The sequence below is a fragment of the Centroberyx affinis genome, unplaced genomic scaffold, assembly GCF_046629955.1.
Source record: "Centroberyx affinis isolate AG114_WGS23_722 - 3 ecotype Tasmania unplaced genomic scaffold, CSIRO-AGI_Caff_v1 ptg004126l_1, whole genome shotgun sequence".
NCBI lineage: Eukaryota > Metazoa > Chordata > Actinopteri > Beryciformes > Berycidae > Centroberyx > Centroberyx affinis.
Genome location: NW_027281900.1, coordinates 390164 through 407649, shown reverse-complemented (window position 1 = coordinate 407649; position 17486 = coordinate 390164). Strand labels below are relative to the sequence as shown.

The following is a 17486-nucleotide window of genomic DNA, read 5'->3' as shown; positions in this document are numbered from 1 at the left end:
CCCACATGAAGACCACAGGGATAACAAGGTCCTGGTTTAAGAAAAGACATTGAAAAACAAATCATTGCCTGTTCATCATTCAGTATTTCTAAAGAGAGAGGATTCAATCTGTGAAAATGTCAACCGAGAACTTAAGTTACTCACAATCCTTCAAAAAATAATATATACTATATAGTATTATTTTGTTTCAATGTTGTGCTATTCAATCATTTTGTCGGAGTAGGTGTCACTTGTTTGAAATAGTGCATATCTGGAATGAAACTCCTCAGCTGTTGATTATTTTTCTCCTGTCCAGCACTGTACGGTTGGGAGTGGCTGATGGAGGCCAGATGTGCGTTTTCATTGGCCGAGACTCTGGCCGGAGGGGAAAACCTGTAACGAGTGTGAAATTTGCTCCATAGACATGAATGAGAGAGAGATTAAAGTCTGAAGGTCTTACATAATGACATTTATTGGTTTGGCATGTCACTGTGCTGAGAGCTCCAGAGACACCAGTATCATTTTGTTGAGGAATTCATCAGCGATGGCTCTCACTGTAAAAGTTTCAGATTTCTGCTTGCTAAGTGAATTCCCTTCTCAGCATAGATCAGTGGTAATATTAGTAGTAGTAGTAGTAGTAGTAGTAGTAGTAGTAGCAGTAGCAGTAGGTGCAGTGTATATATAGTTTAGATGAGTAATAGGGTTCAGCTGATATGGGTCGTTCCCAATATTTTTGGACGAAACCTGCTCATAACCGATATTTTGTGCCAATATTCAATATCTTTAATTTACCATTTTCATGGCAAGAAATGACAAGGATTCAGTGTCCCCTCCCCCACCCCAAATATTATTTTATCCTTGTCAGGGTGGAAAACCTCTGAAACAGCATTTAGACCATCACGGGACACTAAAACTCCCCATTGAAACCCAGACTAATGAAATTATTTTAGCATTAGCAGCTCTTAAAGGCAGTTTGACCCACCACACCTATTCAATGGTATAGGGAAAGTCTGGGATACATTACTGCCTTTAATTGAGTAATTAATTTGCAAAAACATTATCCAAGAATTAATTGAATGAATCAAATGTGCAAAGAAGGAAGGAACCTCCATCATATCAGTGACATGGACGACATGACTGTATGCCCAGTATATCAGCAAACTGATATATCGGTCTAACCTTGGTATAATGTTCTAAAAGTGCTGGGAGTGGAGACAGAGGCCTAATTCGACCAAACATCTGTGATGGGAGGTACACACTTGATAACAGCAATGTCATATTCGCTCTCATCCACCCTTCTTTAATAGCACAGGGGGAAATTACATCAGTGTATTGATAAATTACATTGTGTTGGTCACAGGAATCTATCAGCCTTCTGTGTTTTTAACTCCTTATCAAACCTCTTGATTGACCAACAATCAATTTGACACACACACTTTTTTTGAGATTTAGATTATAAGTAATATTAACCTGTCAGTCGGGTTTCCAAAATAGAGAGACAGAAGGGGAGAGAGAGAGAGAGAGAGACAGAGAGAGAGAGAGAGAGAGAGAGAGAGAGAGAGTGTGTGTGTGTGTGTGTGTGTGTGTGTGTGTGTGTGTGTGTGTGTGTGTTACCCAATATGTGGCCCACACTTGTTGGTCTGCCTTTCATTTCCTTTACTTTATCCATCCATCATGTTGAGTCGTGTGACATTGAAACGCATGCATTAATTAACATTTCATTCATTGTTTTCTTTTGTTTTTTCTCCTCCTTCTCCATCTCCTTCTTTTGCATCTCATCCATGCTTTTCTGTTTCCCTTCCTGCCTCCTTTTACCTCGTGTGTTTGAATTTGCTCCTTCCCTTATTTTGGTTTTGTAACATGCAACTTGTTTCCCATCATGTCTTGTGACTGTCATCTTATGGTTATGCTTGTTTCTTTTGTGTGCAATTGGAAATTACTTCTTCCTTCCCTGTGTGTTGTGGTTGTATGGATGATATAACAGTCCAAATGAGGCCCCTAGTTTAGAAGCCCCGCCCCCTAGTGCGTCCCCCGCCCCGCCCCCTGAACCCCAGGCCCAGATTCAGCAGGAGCGCCAGAGTAAAAAGGACGAGGAGGAGGAGGAGGAGGAGGAGGAAGGGGAGCGGACTCCTTCCACACCTCACACGGAGGTCCTCGAGGCGGGCTTGAGGAGGAGCAGTGAGCCTCGGCCCTGTAGCCTCCCCCGGCCCCGCGCGCAGCACCCCAGGGAGACTGTAGCTCGCCTGACGGTCACCTCCACCTCCGAACAAAGGTCTTCACCCTTATTCATGTTTTTTCTCAACACCCCAAATCAGCAGTCCAATACGCTTTTTCATAGTCAAAGATTCTGATTCGTTGTTTCCCCTAAATCAAATTGAAAAGCTGTTCTTCCTGTAGAGATTTATAAATTATGCCTTTTATAAATTCAAAAAAGCTGACTTGTTTTTGCTCTCACTATGCTGTAGTATAGTGGGAGTCTGATATTGTTTCCGAATTGGCCTGAATGAGCTTGGGCCAATTCACCTTGGGCCAATTCACCTAGTGCTTTAATCTTTGTTGTAGCTGATCTTTTGTTTGTGTTTGTTTTGTTAATTTCATTTTACAGCACTTTGTAACTGGTGTTGTTATGCGACAGGGTTGGTTCAAGTGACATACAAATACACTTATTATCATTAACACAACTATTCTGGTTCATGAAGTCAGGCCTATTTTCTCCCCATTAAAACCCCATCCATCCTCAACTCCATATTTCCTGACTTTAGAAATGCTAAACTGTGTGACTTGCCTTTGACATTTTCCCCCACATGATGAAGTAACTGTGGACAAAGTGTCATCCCAGTCCTTTCACAGCCAGTGTTTCCCTCCGGCCGTTTTCCTTTTTGGCACTGTCACTGTCCAGATCACAGTTTCCATTACTTTTAACTGCCATTCTTTTCCCGAGGAACTCACAATGAGTGAGCAGGTAGAGCTTCAGTGTCTTGCTCAAGGACACATAGCTGTTGATGGATTAATGACTCGTGGGGATTGAATCTGTGGTTTTTTGGGTACGGAGTTGTGCAGTACAGTGTTAGGTAAGGTGGTGAGGATAATGAGCAGTTGAGACACAATGCTCTTGTATGTCTCACAGTTCAAAAGTGCAGTATGATGGTCCAATTTAATGTTTCTCAACAGCCGTCTCTCTTGATAAACACTGGTTTAGGTCTGGTGCTATTTCACAATCCAGGCCAGTCTGTGTTATTTCTTAGTCAAGCAGAATTTTCATTTGCAGTCCTCTTGGAGGAATATTAGGGTCGCACCCCCTGTTTCCAGCATTTCCTGGCACAAACGTTATGGTGCTGAAAAGTTTGGCTTGTCAGTGTTTCAAGGGAGTGAAGAGATTTCTCAGTCGAAGTCTGACTTGTGTGTTGATGGACTCCAAGGAAATTCAGAGGAGGTCTTCCAGGATGTTTCTAAGAGGCTTTGATATCGGCTCCTGCTTCACTTGGTAACAGCTTGCATCTCTCCAGGAGAAAACTCAGGCCAGACTTGGGACGCTTTTAGTCTTCGCCAGGAGTTAACACTCTTGGAGGATGTATCACATCAACAAGGATGTATCACATCAGCACAATAAACAAATTTTGCTGTCCCAGACTGGATTACATGAAAATGACACATCCTTTTTAAGAGGACACTGTTGCTGAGATGGTTGTAGACGGGTGTTTATGTCTGTCTGCTATGTGTTTGCATGGAAGTAGAGAAGAGCTGACAAGTGCAATGCAACATTTCATTGCCTGTAGTTGTCTTTTTTGCCTATATTTGTCAAATTTGTTTTTCTGAGTGAAACATAAATTTGCACTGATATATTCGACATTGATAAAAGAATTAGTAATTGATAAATCTAGAAATTAAATAAGCCTGGAAATTAGGGATGCAAATTTTCAGAAATTTCCTTTCGATCCTTTCGACCTTTCGATCGATCATCAGTCACGTTAATAACCAATTAATCTTTTGACATAGAAAATAGAAAATAGAAAATGTGTGTTTTTACACCTGTCTTTAGGCCTACTCAACAAGTTACTCAACCAAGCATAATTCAGAAGAGTCGGGACCCCCGACAACGGACGTCAGGCTGAAAATGTTCTTTCTTTAGGTTCATTACTTTAAATTGTCTTTACTTTGTGTCCAACGGAACCCAACTGGTGGAATATGCAATGAAGTCTCTGCACTGCACTCATGTTAACTTTCTGAGTGTTGAGCAGCGTTAGAATTGTCCGATTGAAAAGTGTCAAGTTACTCTTTACCGTTACAACTCATGCGAGTTCGGAGAAATTGTGGAATTTTATATTTTTTTACGAACATTTTCAGAATGGGAGATGGACTGTCAGGTTGAGTACAGAGCTACTGCATCGCCAAATCGATCGTCGATTAATCATTAACATCCCTACTGGAAATTATTTTTAAGTGCGGACCAAGATTGTCAGTGCAGCTCTTCAAACACAAATGAGTGTTTCCAATAATGTCACATTAGACCTTCCCCTCATAGGCTGCTGCCATACTGTAACAAACCCTGGGAACAAAGCTGCACAAACACACAAATAATAACGCATACATGCATGCACACAAAAGTGCATGGGTGGGTGTATGCACACAGACACACACACACACAGGGAACACGAACATGCGACCCGCCCTCAGGATGTAAGGAAATGAGGCCTTCTTCCTCCCCTGACCCTGAGCCTGCAGCTGGACCGGCTCTCCCTCCCTGCCATGCACTCTGGGAATTTACAGTCTGATAATAAGCCTCCCAGAAACTGGCCGTTTATCACAGGATGACAAACAACGGCGCATTCAATGAAATTTGCTATGGCTTTGTGATTCAAATTTGTTTTTGCAGCCAGTCAGCTCTGGAGGGATTTGTGACCACGCTATGCTATTTTCTCAGATTTATATCTTCAGAGTCTACAGTTAGGCTCCTGCAGAGGAATGCAGTCTGATGATATGGGATGATAACCTGCCAACAAACCGCTATAGTTTACTTTTTCTAACATGGGATGATAACTTCGCCAATTCTCTCAGCAGTACTCCAGCTCGCTCGTGCTCAGAGGAACTCTTCCATCGGCCGCCGACCTTAGCGACGTGCGCCGCGGCAACGAGCCCCGTCGACCCGTCCAGGAAGCCGCCTCCTGTGACGGACAGGGAGGAGGCGGGGCCGAGGAAGGGAGTCGCCAGCGGCCTCCTGTTAGTTGCAGACGCGGGCCGAGACGACATGTGGGCCCGCCGGACCCTGACCTCGCCCAAACACGGCACCGCCCCGAGTCCCACTTACTTCCTTCCTGTGCCCGCCGCCGTGACGACGGTTACCGTAGAAACCACAAGCCGACGGAAGGCGAGGGCACTGAGTGAAAGCGACGAGCCGCAAAGACCGCCTTCTTGGTTGGACGACGATCCTCCGGCAACGTGAGCCCCGTCCAGCAATGTTATGAATTTCCATGTTGAACTAGAACTGCATCCTACGTTTAACCCCAGCGACCTACAACTCCCATGATCCTTCTGAATACTCTCTCTCAGCATGTGACCCTTGACCCCAGGCGGCAATGCTCCCATTTGGATGACATACCGACTGCAGCTACCTGAAGATTGCATGACCATTGTCCAGCAGTTGTTTCTGTACATGAGAATGCATGGAAACTCTGGAAAAAAAAAATCCTGATATTTCTTTCTCATTTCCTTTCATTGTTTTTAGTTGCTGTTCTTTAACAGTTCAGAGATGACAGAAGAAGTCCAAGAATGTGGTCTTTGATTAACTATGCATGACCTTAGGTGGCGACCTTTGACCCTTTCAGGAGGCCCAGAGGAGAAATAACTCTCAACTAAATCTGACTTGAATCTGAACGCATTTGAACTAGGATTCTGCTTGTTTTTGTGCAAAATACATTTGGCAGTGCTTGCATGCATGTACGCATCTTTCAATACATGCCAGCCATTATTAAGCATACATACATTCCCCATCCCATGTATGCCAGTATGACAACAAAAGAAATGGTGACCTTTGCTTTAATGTAAGACACACTGTACACCAAATAGACATGTTACTGCAACACGCCATATGGCCGAGAGACATCTTATAAAACAATCTCTCTGGTCTTGATTTAGTGAGGCTTCTTTTCATTTAGTCTCCTTTCTCTCTTGTGGCGGGTTGTAAGTGAACCACAGGCCACACTTTCTCTCACACCCCTCCCAACATCACAGAGCAGCTTCATAAAAAAGACTGTGTGTGAAGACCTCTGCGGCTGAGGCCAAACCTTCATATGGCGGTCACAGACAGACGGGGAGCCGCATCCTTGATGTTGCTTTCGCGCTGTCCAATAAAAGATGCATGGTTTTTATTAATAGTTTAGTGTCAGCTGTGTGCTAAGATCATTGCCATACGAATATATTACACACTAGCAGGGCCTTTTGGACTGCAGTGCTGTATTAAACTTGTTTTCTGTTCTGGCTGTGTTTTGGATAAGACTGCCCCCTTGTGCTCGGTTTATAGTTCATCATTCAGCACAGGAACTGACAAATACATCTGTGCATACTCTGAAAAACTGACAAACTTGTTAAGTTATTTTATCTTGCATCCAGACTTATCAAGCTTATTTTAGGATATTGTTAGTGAAATCATCTTACTGCATCGGCAGATCATTTTACCGGTTTCAACAAATTTGCCCTTTTTCAGGATAATGCAACTTATTTCAGGACATTTACTTGGTAAAAGTGAAATTGTAATTTCTTGTTTAAAGATTTTCTTAAGAGACTTCTTAAAGAAGTCATTTTGGCATGCATCAAGTTAAATTTATCAAAACCAGAAAGATTATCTGCCAGTGCAGTGACATAATTAAAAACTAAAAATATCACAAAATAAGCTTGATAGGTCTGGAAACAAGTTAAAATCACTGGACAGCTTGTCATTTTTTGCAGTGAAGACACAAAACAAGAAAGCATACATGTGTAAAACCTTATTCATCAAGTGCATAATTCATACATATTCTGTCTCATTAATCTTTCATAAATTAACCCATTGTCAGCTGTATGTTTCCCACCAGCCAACCGCTCAGATGTTCCATGTCAGTGTCTTGATGTTCACATGGGTAGATGACGTGTTTCTGGGTTGAGTGTTCCTGTGTTCATTTGTGGTTGTGCTCTCTCTCCATGCTCTCTGCCTCCTGTAGATTCAGCCGCACAGCTAGTGTGTCAGATGAGCCACAGTAAGTCGTAACTTTTTACCACTCAGTCTCAGCGAAGCCTGGCCCGGCGCTGCACTGCACTGCACAACAAGTCTTTCTCAACAAGTCCTTTAATCACGCATTGAGTCTTACAATTGAATTTCTCTCGATGCAAGTGAGAAAATCTGAGGTCATTTCACTCAATTTCAATACGGTTTCACTTTCGAAAATATCTTGAAATTAGTTAGGGTAATAGGGTTTGAGCAATATGGGTTTTTGAAAGCTGATACTGATATTTTTGGTTTGAAGCGGCCAATAGCTGATATTTTGCACCAGTATTCATATCTTTATTCATATATCTTTAAATTTGACCGTCTCATGTCAGATAAATTACAAAGATTCAGTGTTTTCCTCAGAACTTTATCTTTTTCTTGCCATGGGTGGAAAAGTCTCTGAAACAGCATTTAGAGCATCATGAGACACTAAAACTCTCCACTGCAACCCAAATTAAAGGCAGGCTGACCCACTTCACCTATTCAGTGATGGGGCAAACTCTGGGATACATGACCCCTTTAAATGAAAAACTCAAACTCAAAAAACATTGTGAACAAATTAATTAATCAAATGTGCAGGGGAAATAAAATTTCATTGCATTTTACAGACGTTTACGTTTTTATGTAGTTGTGGTCAGGTGGACGAGATGATTATTTATTAAAAGTCAAATATTGGCCCAATATCACTTCATTTGCTCCAAGATAATCTGATTTGATTCAGAGACAACTTTTAAAACAAGTTGATTTGCATTGGAAACAACAGCAACATACTATCTCTCCCAATTGGCAGATTTTCCCCACTTGTTTTTAAGAAAATAAGATTTTAAGACTCGATAATGACTTGTTGAGATGGACATTTTTGGTACTGTGCTCTAACAATGTCAAAGTCAACCCCTAGTCCTTACTGGTCACTCATTAGATCTGAGAAAAAAGATATATATAGTGGACATGTTTTCTTGCCTTTTTGGCTCAGTCCAGTCCATTCCTCTCAGATTTATTCAGAGTGTCTGCAGTAGCGGCTAGGAAAGGACTGCCACTGTTAAACTGGGCTGCTGCAGCTTCACCTCAGAGCTTCTCTTGGCTGCATGTCTCACACAGCATCACCACCTCCACTCCCCCTCCACTGGGAAATGTAGAAGCACCACAGAACCTGAATAGATAGAAAGAGCATTTCCTGGCACGTCATGGTAAATCTGCTTTGGTACAAAAAGCAGATGCATCACTGCGTTCAAGGTGAAAAAAAAGTGAGACTTTTCATGTAGCAGGAGAGAGGGTTTGCACTCAGAGATGACTGAAATGAAAGTTTTGATTTAGAGGAGCGGATAAAAGCACAGACGTCTCAGTCCTTGGCTTTGATGATGTCTGTACCTTTATCTGTCGCTCTGAATTAAAACTTTTGAACATAATTACAGCCTTTTATAGGTGCAAAAACTTTTAGCATGTGCAAAACCAATGGGATAACTCCTGATTGGTCAAGAAAATTGTCTTACACCTATCACAACTCTTAGTGCTGACTGTGAACATTGCAAAAGTTTTTATACTTGCTAAAGGTTTTAGTATATCTGGGCCTTAGAGTGCAAATACACTCTTCCTGCTACTATCTCCTTTGGTCCACCTACAGATCAATGGCTGCCATAAAACGTCTGACAAAGTTGTCATGGAAACGATCATTGTTTTCATGTGTGGACAGTTCATCGGACTCAGAAAGTCGTAATGTTCAACACTGATGCCAAATTATGCCTTTGTATCACAGTAACGCCCCAATTTTCTGAGTCTCACGCCCCAAACCAATACTCATGTTTTTGTGACAACAGTAATTCAGTGTTTTCACGGCAGCCATGACCATGACTATTGATTTGAATGGGAATGCTCATTCTACCCATTCTAGTTCTGTGAGAAGCAGCCAGTATACCAGCATGCTCCTAACTGTGAGGCTGCACTTCACTATACTCACCTCTGTAACCTCAGTGTGGATTCTCCAACCTTAACTGACAATGAAGAAAGGAAAAGACCAGTCTAGGCTTTGTGATACAGCCTTGTGCCTTTATGAAGAGTGTATTGTTGTTGCATGACACTCACACACACACACATGCACACACACACCAGGATGTTACTGCGCTTTACAGCCGTGGGAGCCTGCACCCAAAGCTTTTATCTGTATGGGATGCGTCTTATTTTGATATCTGTCCTGCTCTACTGTTTATAGGTTATTCACAATCACTTTTTCTTACCATGATGGATTGAGTACTTCCTAACAATCTTTGTGCACAAAGCCTTTCTGCCCTTTCTTTCCATTTTCTTTTGCAGAAGCACAATCGATTTGTTGGCCTCACAGAGGAAGCATGATGCCTTTTTTGCTTTTTCTGACAATGACTAACAGGTTTTCTTTTTGATGGATAACAACTTAAACCAATGGCTTCCAACTGTGTGTATAGTTTGTTTTGGTGTGGCTGATGTGAGCTGACTGATAATTGCTTGTTGAGTCTTGGAAAAAGTTAAAAAGTGTTTTTTTCCCTGTGTGTCGGAGACTAATGTGAAATGCATAAATACATATACATACATACAAACGTACATACATGCATACAAAACTACATACAAACATGCATTGGGGCATTGCATTCTGGCAATGATGTTTCAGCACATTTGTGTTTATTTTCCATTGACTCCCTGTCTCTGTCTCTGTCTGTCTCTCTCTCTCTCTCTCTCTCTCTCTCTCTCTCTCTCTCTCTCTCTCTCTCTCTCGCTCTCTCTCTGTCTCTCTCTCTCCCTCTCTCTGTTCTCTTCGGCTGTCTCTCGCCCTAGGAGTGTGAGTATGATCGACATGCGTGGCGAGGAGGAGGCCATCTTGCAGCCTCACAGTCAGGTGCGTCATGAGCTGATGCACAACCAGTACAACAAGCTGAAGGAGGAGGAGGACCACTGGCAGGATGTGAGTGTCTCAGATTTTAAGTTATTCCTCTTATTTCACCATTTTTTTTTTTTGGTTGTTGTTTTGGTTTTTGTTGTTCGATACGCTTGCGTGTTTCGTGTCAACTTTTTCTTTTATTTTTCCCACTGGAGTGAGATGTTTTTATAATCCCCTTGAGATTGTTGTCTCACTTGCACAGTTTGTATTTCTGTTCTTGTCTCCATTTTGTCGGGGTTTCATCAGTTGTATGCAGTCATTTTCGATGTACTGAAGCACAAACCCCGGTGATATTTTGCTGTGCCCCAGTTAAAAAACTTTGGAAAAAAGAATCAGTTTTCTGGGGTCACAGCAGTGCTTAAAGTCTCACAACACTGCTGCATAAAGCCCTCTGCTTTGCTTTCATTTGGCACTGAAACACTTACAATCTGTCTTTGTCTTTGTGTGCATGTGTGTGTGTGTGTGTGTGTGTGTGTGTGTGTGTGTGTGTCAGGACCTGGCCCGATGGAAAAATCGGAGGAGGAGCGTGTCCCAGGACCTGATCAAGAAGGAGGAGGAGAGGAAGATGATGGAGCGGCTGATGTCAGGAGACACCTGTCACTCACAGAGGAGGAAAAGCATCAAGACCTACAGAGAGATAGTGGAGGATAAGTAGGTCAAACTATTGTATTGTGCTTCTCTTTCCTCTGCAAAAGTGTGCTGTACAGTATGTGTTTCTATTATGTTTAGTTTTATACAAGCAAGATCACATTTACTCACTATTCCAATGTGAAAACCAAAGGTACAGGTACAGAGAACAAGGTACAAGAGAAAAGTAGATTTCTAACAGAGAAGAGAAGTTTATGTTTGTTTGGATCCCTATCAGCGGGCACCAAGGTGGCAGCTACTCCTCTTGGAGTTCATGTAAGTAGGTCTCCTAAAAAGATAGTAGAGGAAGAGTAGGTCTTTTACAGAGAGAAAGAGGAGGAAAAACTATCCAATGATAGTGAGGAAGCAATAGGTTTTTCATGTTTTTCATCTTGCTCTAGTTCAGATTTTGTTCTGAATATAGTCATATAGTCATTGCTGTGGTCTTTCTGCACTGCCCTTTGGGCGGGACTGTCACGTCTTTTTCCTTGGATTTCCTGTTAATGAAGTTTGAGGTTCTGTAGGTTTCACTGCTTATGCTAACTACCCAGTTCTTCTTCTATTATTCTTACCGATCAACCTGTCTGACTTGAGTCATATCAGTTGCTTCAGATTTCACCCAGCTGTTTTGCCTTCTTCCTTCTGTCTTCCCCTCCTTCCCTCTCTTCAACAGGGAGCGGCGTGAGGAGGATCTGCGGTTGGCGTACAGGAGCGCCCGGACCCCAGACGAGGCGTCCTCCATCCTCCACCGTTACGCCCAGCGCTTCTCCATCAGCGACACCGTTCTGGAGCACCTGCAGCTGCCCAAGCTCCTGGACCGCAGCGTATCCTCCGACCCCTCCTTCCCCCCCTCACACCTCCCCCTCTCCCTCTCCCTCTCCGCCTCCCCGACGACCCCGGAGCCCTCCGACATGGACCCCAACGGGCCCATGAGGTACCTGCGCCAGCAGTCCGCCCCGGCTCCCAAGTTCACGTCCACAGTGGAGGCGCGAGTCGAGGAGTTTCCCAGAGAGGCGTCCTCGCACCACCGGCCCCAGATTCGCTCTCGCTCGTCCGAGCCGGCCCCCGCCCGCGCCCTGTCGCCCAAACCGGTGCCTTTGCTGACGCCCAAGCCTTACGTCCAGATCCGGCCCGCAGCGGCCGGACCCTGGCCCAGCAAGGTGAGCTCAGTACTGACTGTCTTTACTTCAACAGAGGGATGTTGATAGCAGAGATGGAAGTGTAGGCTTCCATAACTCCATGGGTAGAGCATAGCCACTAAAGGCTAATTTATACCTCTATGATGAAGTGTCGCCGTAGACTGCAAGAACTGTGATTGGCCCGCTTCATATTTCCATCTACCTGTATCCAGTTGATGTCCGCCGATAGTGAAGACAACATGGAGCAGATTGATGAGAGACTAGCTGAGGAGGATTGCAAATAACAAATATGTTCATTTATATCAGTGGTTCTCAACATGGGTTCCGGGGACCACCAGTGGTCCATGAGGGGGTTCCAGGGGGTCCTCAGCAAATTGATGAATTGTTAAACTTCAACATTATTTCATTTACAAGAATTAAACAATTAGAGAATGTAGAAGAATGACTGTGTTGGTCATAGATTCACTGTTATTACTCTGCCTACAATACAGATAGTCAAGGAATTCTGGACAAAATCATATCTAACATTAAAAATATTTGAAGGGGTCCTTCATATGAAAAAGGTTGAGAATGACTGATTTATATGACACCTCATCCCCAAATATAAAGAGTTTACCAGATTTCATGGTGAAAAATATCCCAGAACATGAGTTTCAGAGAATGTAAACACTACTACTAATTCTTCTGTTATTACTTCCGTGTTAACAAAGCACGACACTGCTATCTAGTGTTTCAGTGGTCTACGCACAGAATCACCAACCATAAACCATACCAACCACCTGTAAACCATAGACACCTACGCTGCAACAGTGACACTACGACACAGAAGTATAAACTGGCCTTAACACTGCCAGAGTTCGGGAATCAATTCCCACTGGGGACACCCATGATAAGAAGGTATACACTCATGGCGCTGTAAGCCAATTTTGATAACAGCATCCACCATATGGCATGCGTAAAGAAATGTGGATTCTTGCCAGTCCGTCTTGTAGCCCTAAATGCTTGCCATGTTGAAATTTAACCCAATTTAAATGGACAATAGCCTACAGCTCACTGCGTTAGTTTGCAAAGGCTCCCTCCATGGGATGACTGGATTCTTGCTTCTACTTAAAATGATTCTGATTGTAATTACTATCATCAGAACAGTACTGCAGTGGGCATAGTTGAGGGCATGGCCATTTTGAACGCGGGTACTTCCCAAAGTTGGCTGCCCTCCTCACAGACTGGTGGGTAAGTCCCACCCCCGCTCTCTTGGCATTTACATTAGAATGCCACAGAACCACCATGGAGATGGGTCGACGGGTTTCTAGGAAAACACAAGACTTTCCCTCCCAGAAGTAGCATGTAATGTTTCAATTTAGCACAAAGTACTCTCAACAGGATCTCAACAGGATCCATTTCCTTTTCTTGTGGAAAAATTTGCCAAATGGGCATATTCAAAACGGAGATCTTATGTTTTTTTTTGGGGGGGGGGTTATTACCGGACCAAATGGAGCAGAGCGCTTTTCTGGAATGTCTTGTCAGGAGTCTGAGCGGAGCCCGGCTTTGAATGGAGGCCTCTGTTCCCTATTGACTTAAGAAGTTGACAAGTAGGGCCCTCTCAATGTGAAGTGGGCTCCCGGCGGACAAAGAGGGCCCACACAGGCCGCTGGGAGGGGGTGAGGAGGTGGGGGCTGGGGGGGGGGGCAGACTGAGAGCCTGTATTCACCCAACCCCGCCGCTGCGTCTTAAGTTACCGCTCACTACGAGTTCCTCACACATACATTACTGTCTCTTTGTCATACAGGCCAGGATGGTGTCGGGGGCGAGATGAATAGCTAATAATGACAACAGATGAGTTACCACAAATGAGGGCAGTGGGTTTTTAGGTCTTGGGTTTGTTGTCATTTTTAATATTTTTGATCAGCATAATTTGGTGCATTGTCTGTAATATACTGAGCTAGAACAGGTTGGTTGTAGCATGCTGGGAGTTGTAGTTTCTTCCAGATGTTTCACACCCATTAACTGATTTCTAAACCTAAGTCATATAGGTCTGGACTGTTCTTACATTAACTTTTATACTTTAACTTTTACTTTAAAAAGTCATGTACTGCTTCTTGAACTATGCATGTGTCCTGCTGACCTAGGATTGAATCCCAGCTTTCTTTCCTGTGTCTCTTCCTCTCTGCTTTCCCACTGTCTGAATAAATAAAATATTAAAGCTGAGTGGGCTGTTCAAGTTCAAGCTCAAGTTTGTTTATTTATATAGTTCTTTGTCCCAAAGGACTTTACAGAGAATAAACCTAAATAGATCTAACTGATCAACAATCATAGGCCTGTCCACTTTCCTTTTTTTAAGCAACTCTGTAAGTCTCAAAAGTCATCAACACTGAGATGCGTGTGTGTGTGTGTGTGTATGTGTGTGTAAATGTTCCACACTGAGATACAGCATTGTCAACCCTGTTCTCTTCCGGTCCAGGCGGACGGCTTGCTCCGAGTCAACGGCGACGTGGGAGGCGACGACGTTCCCTCCACACCTGAGAGTCAAGGAAGAGAATCTCCTCCTCAGTTCCAGCCTTCCCCCTCCAAACCCAGCGATGGCGTCCCGGCGTCGGCAGCCTCGCCCTCACGCAGCACGCACGCCTCCCCCGCCAGAGGAAGCCCAGTGTCGTCGTCGTCGTCGAAGCCCAAGGAGGCACCGGCTGGCACGGAGCGGGCGTCCAGGCGTGAGGACGTCCAGGAAGAGAAAGTCACCGAGCACTCGACTCCTCCGAGCCGGCCAACCTCGCTCCCAACGGTCAGGATCAGGACTTTATTTTCTTGTTATTATTCTTATTATTTTCTTTCTTTTAGCTAGGGAGAAAAATTTAACCGAACCAGATTCCTCGCTCAAGAGAAACTGAGCATAATTGAAAGGTTTCATTGCAAAAAAAAAAAGCTACCTGAAGTCATCAGTCATTATTTTTTAAAAGCACAGGTGACTCTATCTTCAAAAACCTAATTTTTGTTTGAGTAAAGGTCAGAAAATGACTCATAATTGAAACTGTATCTCAAACTGTGCTTTACTCTCCTGCCAGCAATCATTTTGTAAGAGTAGAATAGAATAGAATGAAACTCTTCACTTGTATAACTGGTTTTACTCAGTCATGGATTGTGTCTTTTAGCATCACAACCAAGGACATTCATGCATCCCATGTTATAGTTCATACACCATACGTTCAGTTACTATAGTTAATAACCCATACATTGAGCTATCACTATGTTTCACAGCTCAAGTTCACCATACTGAACCCATACTCACATAAAACCATATTAAGTCCACAGTGCAGTTCAGGTACACCAGATGCATGTTGTTTAAGGCACCCAAACATATTCATACTGGCCCACTTCAAGAGGGTGCTGGCATGATGTCATCATTATGGAGGTGATGTGATGTGCACACCTTGCACACTACTACACAGTGTGGTTTTAGTACGATACACATGAAGGAGCAGAACTTTTGCACGCCTGTAGATCGACAGGTGCGTAGGAGCAGACCATGGGCCGACTGTAGTAGAACAAAGGACTCCCGCACACTGTCTACTTCACTTGCAATTAGAAAAGATTTATTGGGAACAACGTTTCGGGACACAGACCTTCATCAGGTTATTTGTTTATTCTAAAAACTATTCTAAACCTGATGAAGGTCTGTGTACCGAAACGTTGTTCCCAATAAATCTTTTCTAATTGCAAGTGAAGTAGACAGTGTGCGGGAGTCCTTTGTTCTACTACAGTACGGTACACATGCAAAGGAAAAACTGTAATATTCTGTACACCACACATTCAACATATGATAGTTTATTCCCTTCCTCTTTAGAAATGAGGTGGAACAAACACTTTTGACAAGATGCCTGTGTCGTACATTCACATTCTACTTTAATGCCTTAATCTGCTCTTTGTTTGCATTGAACTCGACATCATTGTAAATGAGGGCAACCTCAATGGTTATTCGAGTTTAAATAAAGGTTTGAAATGAAATTATGCCATCTCCCTAAGCTTTTGGCAGGTTTGTCTAGTTGTTGGAATTGCCTCTTCAGCAATAGAATCTTATTTCTTAAAGTTTCCCCTTAACAACAGAGAGGGTTCTCGATTTGCATGGCTTTACTTTGATCCCAGGCCATTTTTAGGTCATTATTCACCTTGGAAACCGTCTCTGGCCCCTACAGGAACTGCAGAAGCAAGGAGAGAGCCCCGGGAAGACCGGAGGCCAGACAGCAGCCGCTCCGAAGGAAGACGAGTCAAAGGCCGAGACTGCAGCCCAGCAAACTCCACCTCCAGGTCTGAGCCACATGCTGCTAGACTGACACCTGGTGGTGGCTTATAGATCTGGGTTATTACACCTCAGGGACTATTTTAATGGCTGGGTATTAATTTGTCTTTGAGAAAATGCATATTTGGTGTAAAGCAGGGTTGGGGTCAATTCATGAATGAATTAATCAGTTCCAATTCAACTGAGGAACTGGAAATGGAATTTGACAAAACCTACAGGAAATTGGAATTGAATTGGAATTTCAGGAAGTTGAATTTAATTCAGTGTTTTTTCTTTACTTTTTCTTACCACATATCTGATATTATCAATATTGAATATCATGAATGTTAAAGGAACCTTTCAGGTGGTATTTGATGCATAACATGTAATCATGTAACATTATGATTGAATGTATTTGATTTGTTCAACTGTCTTTTATTTGATTCATAATGTATGATTTATAATGTTTAGCAAGTCAAGACAAACTCTCTTAGAAGAGGAATTTCAGGAATTTAATGAAATTAAATTCTCTTGCCTGTTATTCCAATTCAATTCCAATTGTTTTTCTTCCTTTAGACATGAACAGCAATGATAAAATAGTGTTGCCTGTGTGCTTTCAGAAGCCCAACAAACCCTCCAAGAACAGACTGAACCACCTAGAGAAAACATCCCTATCCCCAGCCTCGTCCAATCAGAAGTCAGCACACAGCAAAGCCAACCAGTGAGCTCACAGGTGAGACTGCCAAATGATCGCCTCTGTGGCCCAAAATATCCAACAATCACACCAGCAGCCACCCAACCAATAATCTGTAAATCTGCCTGCAGATCAGCAGCAGTTCCCAGGAGTGGGCACAGAGACGAGAGAGTGTGCCAGTCGCAGCTGATCCAGGATCAGTTGGATGTAGCGCACCGTGTGAAACAGCAACAGGTAAACAAATTCACAGCGTCAAAATAGCAAACCTCTTTTCCATGCACCTCCTCCTCCTCTTCTGAGTTTGACTAGTGCATGATCCTCGCTCGCTTCTTTCCCTTTTGCCTTTCAACCTGGCACTCTTGTTATTTTGCTGTTGTACTGCGAGATGTTTGAACTGGAGTTAAACAGGCATGAAGAAATCTATGAACGACCTCTTTATCGACCTCTATTGACAACCAATAGGAAGTGTTACAACATCGATAGAACTTCCCCACCTCTCCCATCCCCTTAAGTGACCGTGGTCTCTAATAGACACAAACAGTAAAGTCACATTTTCACAATAGAGACGAGTAAGCAGCTAATTAGTGTAGAGATCAAACAGAAAGTTGAAGAAGGATGTATCTGAAAAGGTAATA

General features: G+C 43.2%; 1 protein-coding gene across 3 annotated transcripts in view; it reads left to right on the top strand.

Annotated features, from left to right (window-relative positions):
- Nucleotides 1–17486, top strand: part of LOC139663823 (LIM and calponin homology domains-containing protein 1-like) — a 113665-nt gene that overhangs the window by 81212 nt on the left and 14967 nt on the right. For 2 of the 3 annotated variants that reach the window (XM_071542573.1, XM_071542575.1), the window contains 8 exons: nt 7173–7208; nt 10022–10148; nt 10618–10775; nt 11425–11911; nt 14349–14666; nt 16075–16186; nt 16778–16890; nt 16983–17085. In XM_071542573.1, the coding sequence (XP_071398674.1) occupies nt 7173–7208; nt 10022–10148; nt 10618–10775; nt 11425–11911; nt 14349–14666; nt 16075–16186; nt 16778–16890; nt 16983–17085 (1454 nt within the window). The remainder of the gene's footprint in view (nt 1–7172; nt 7209–10021; nt 10149–10617; nt 10776–11424; nt 11912–14348; nt 14667–16074; nt 16187–16777; nt 16891–16982; nt 17086–17486) is intronic. The other variant, XM_071542574.1, reaches the window with a different exon arrangement.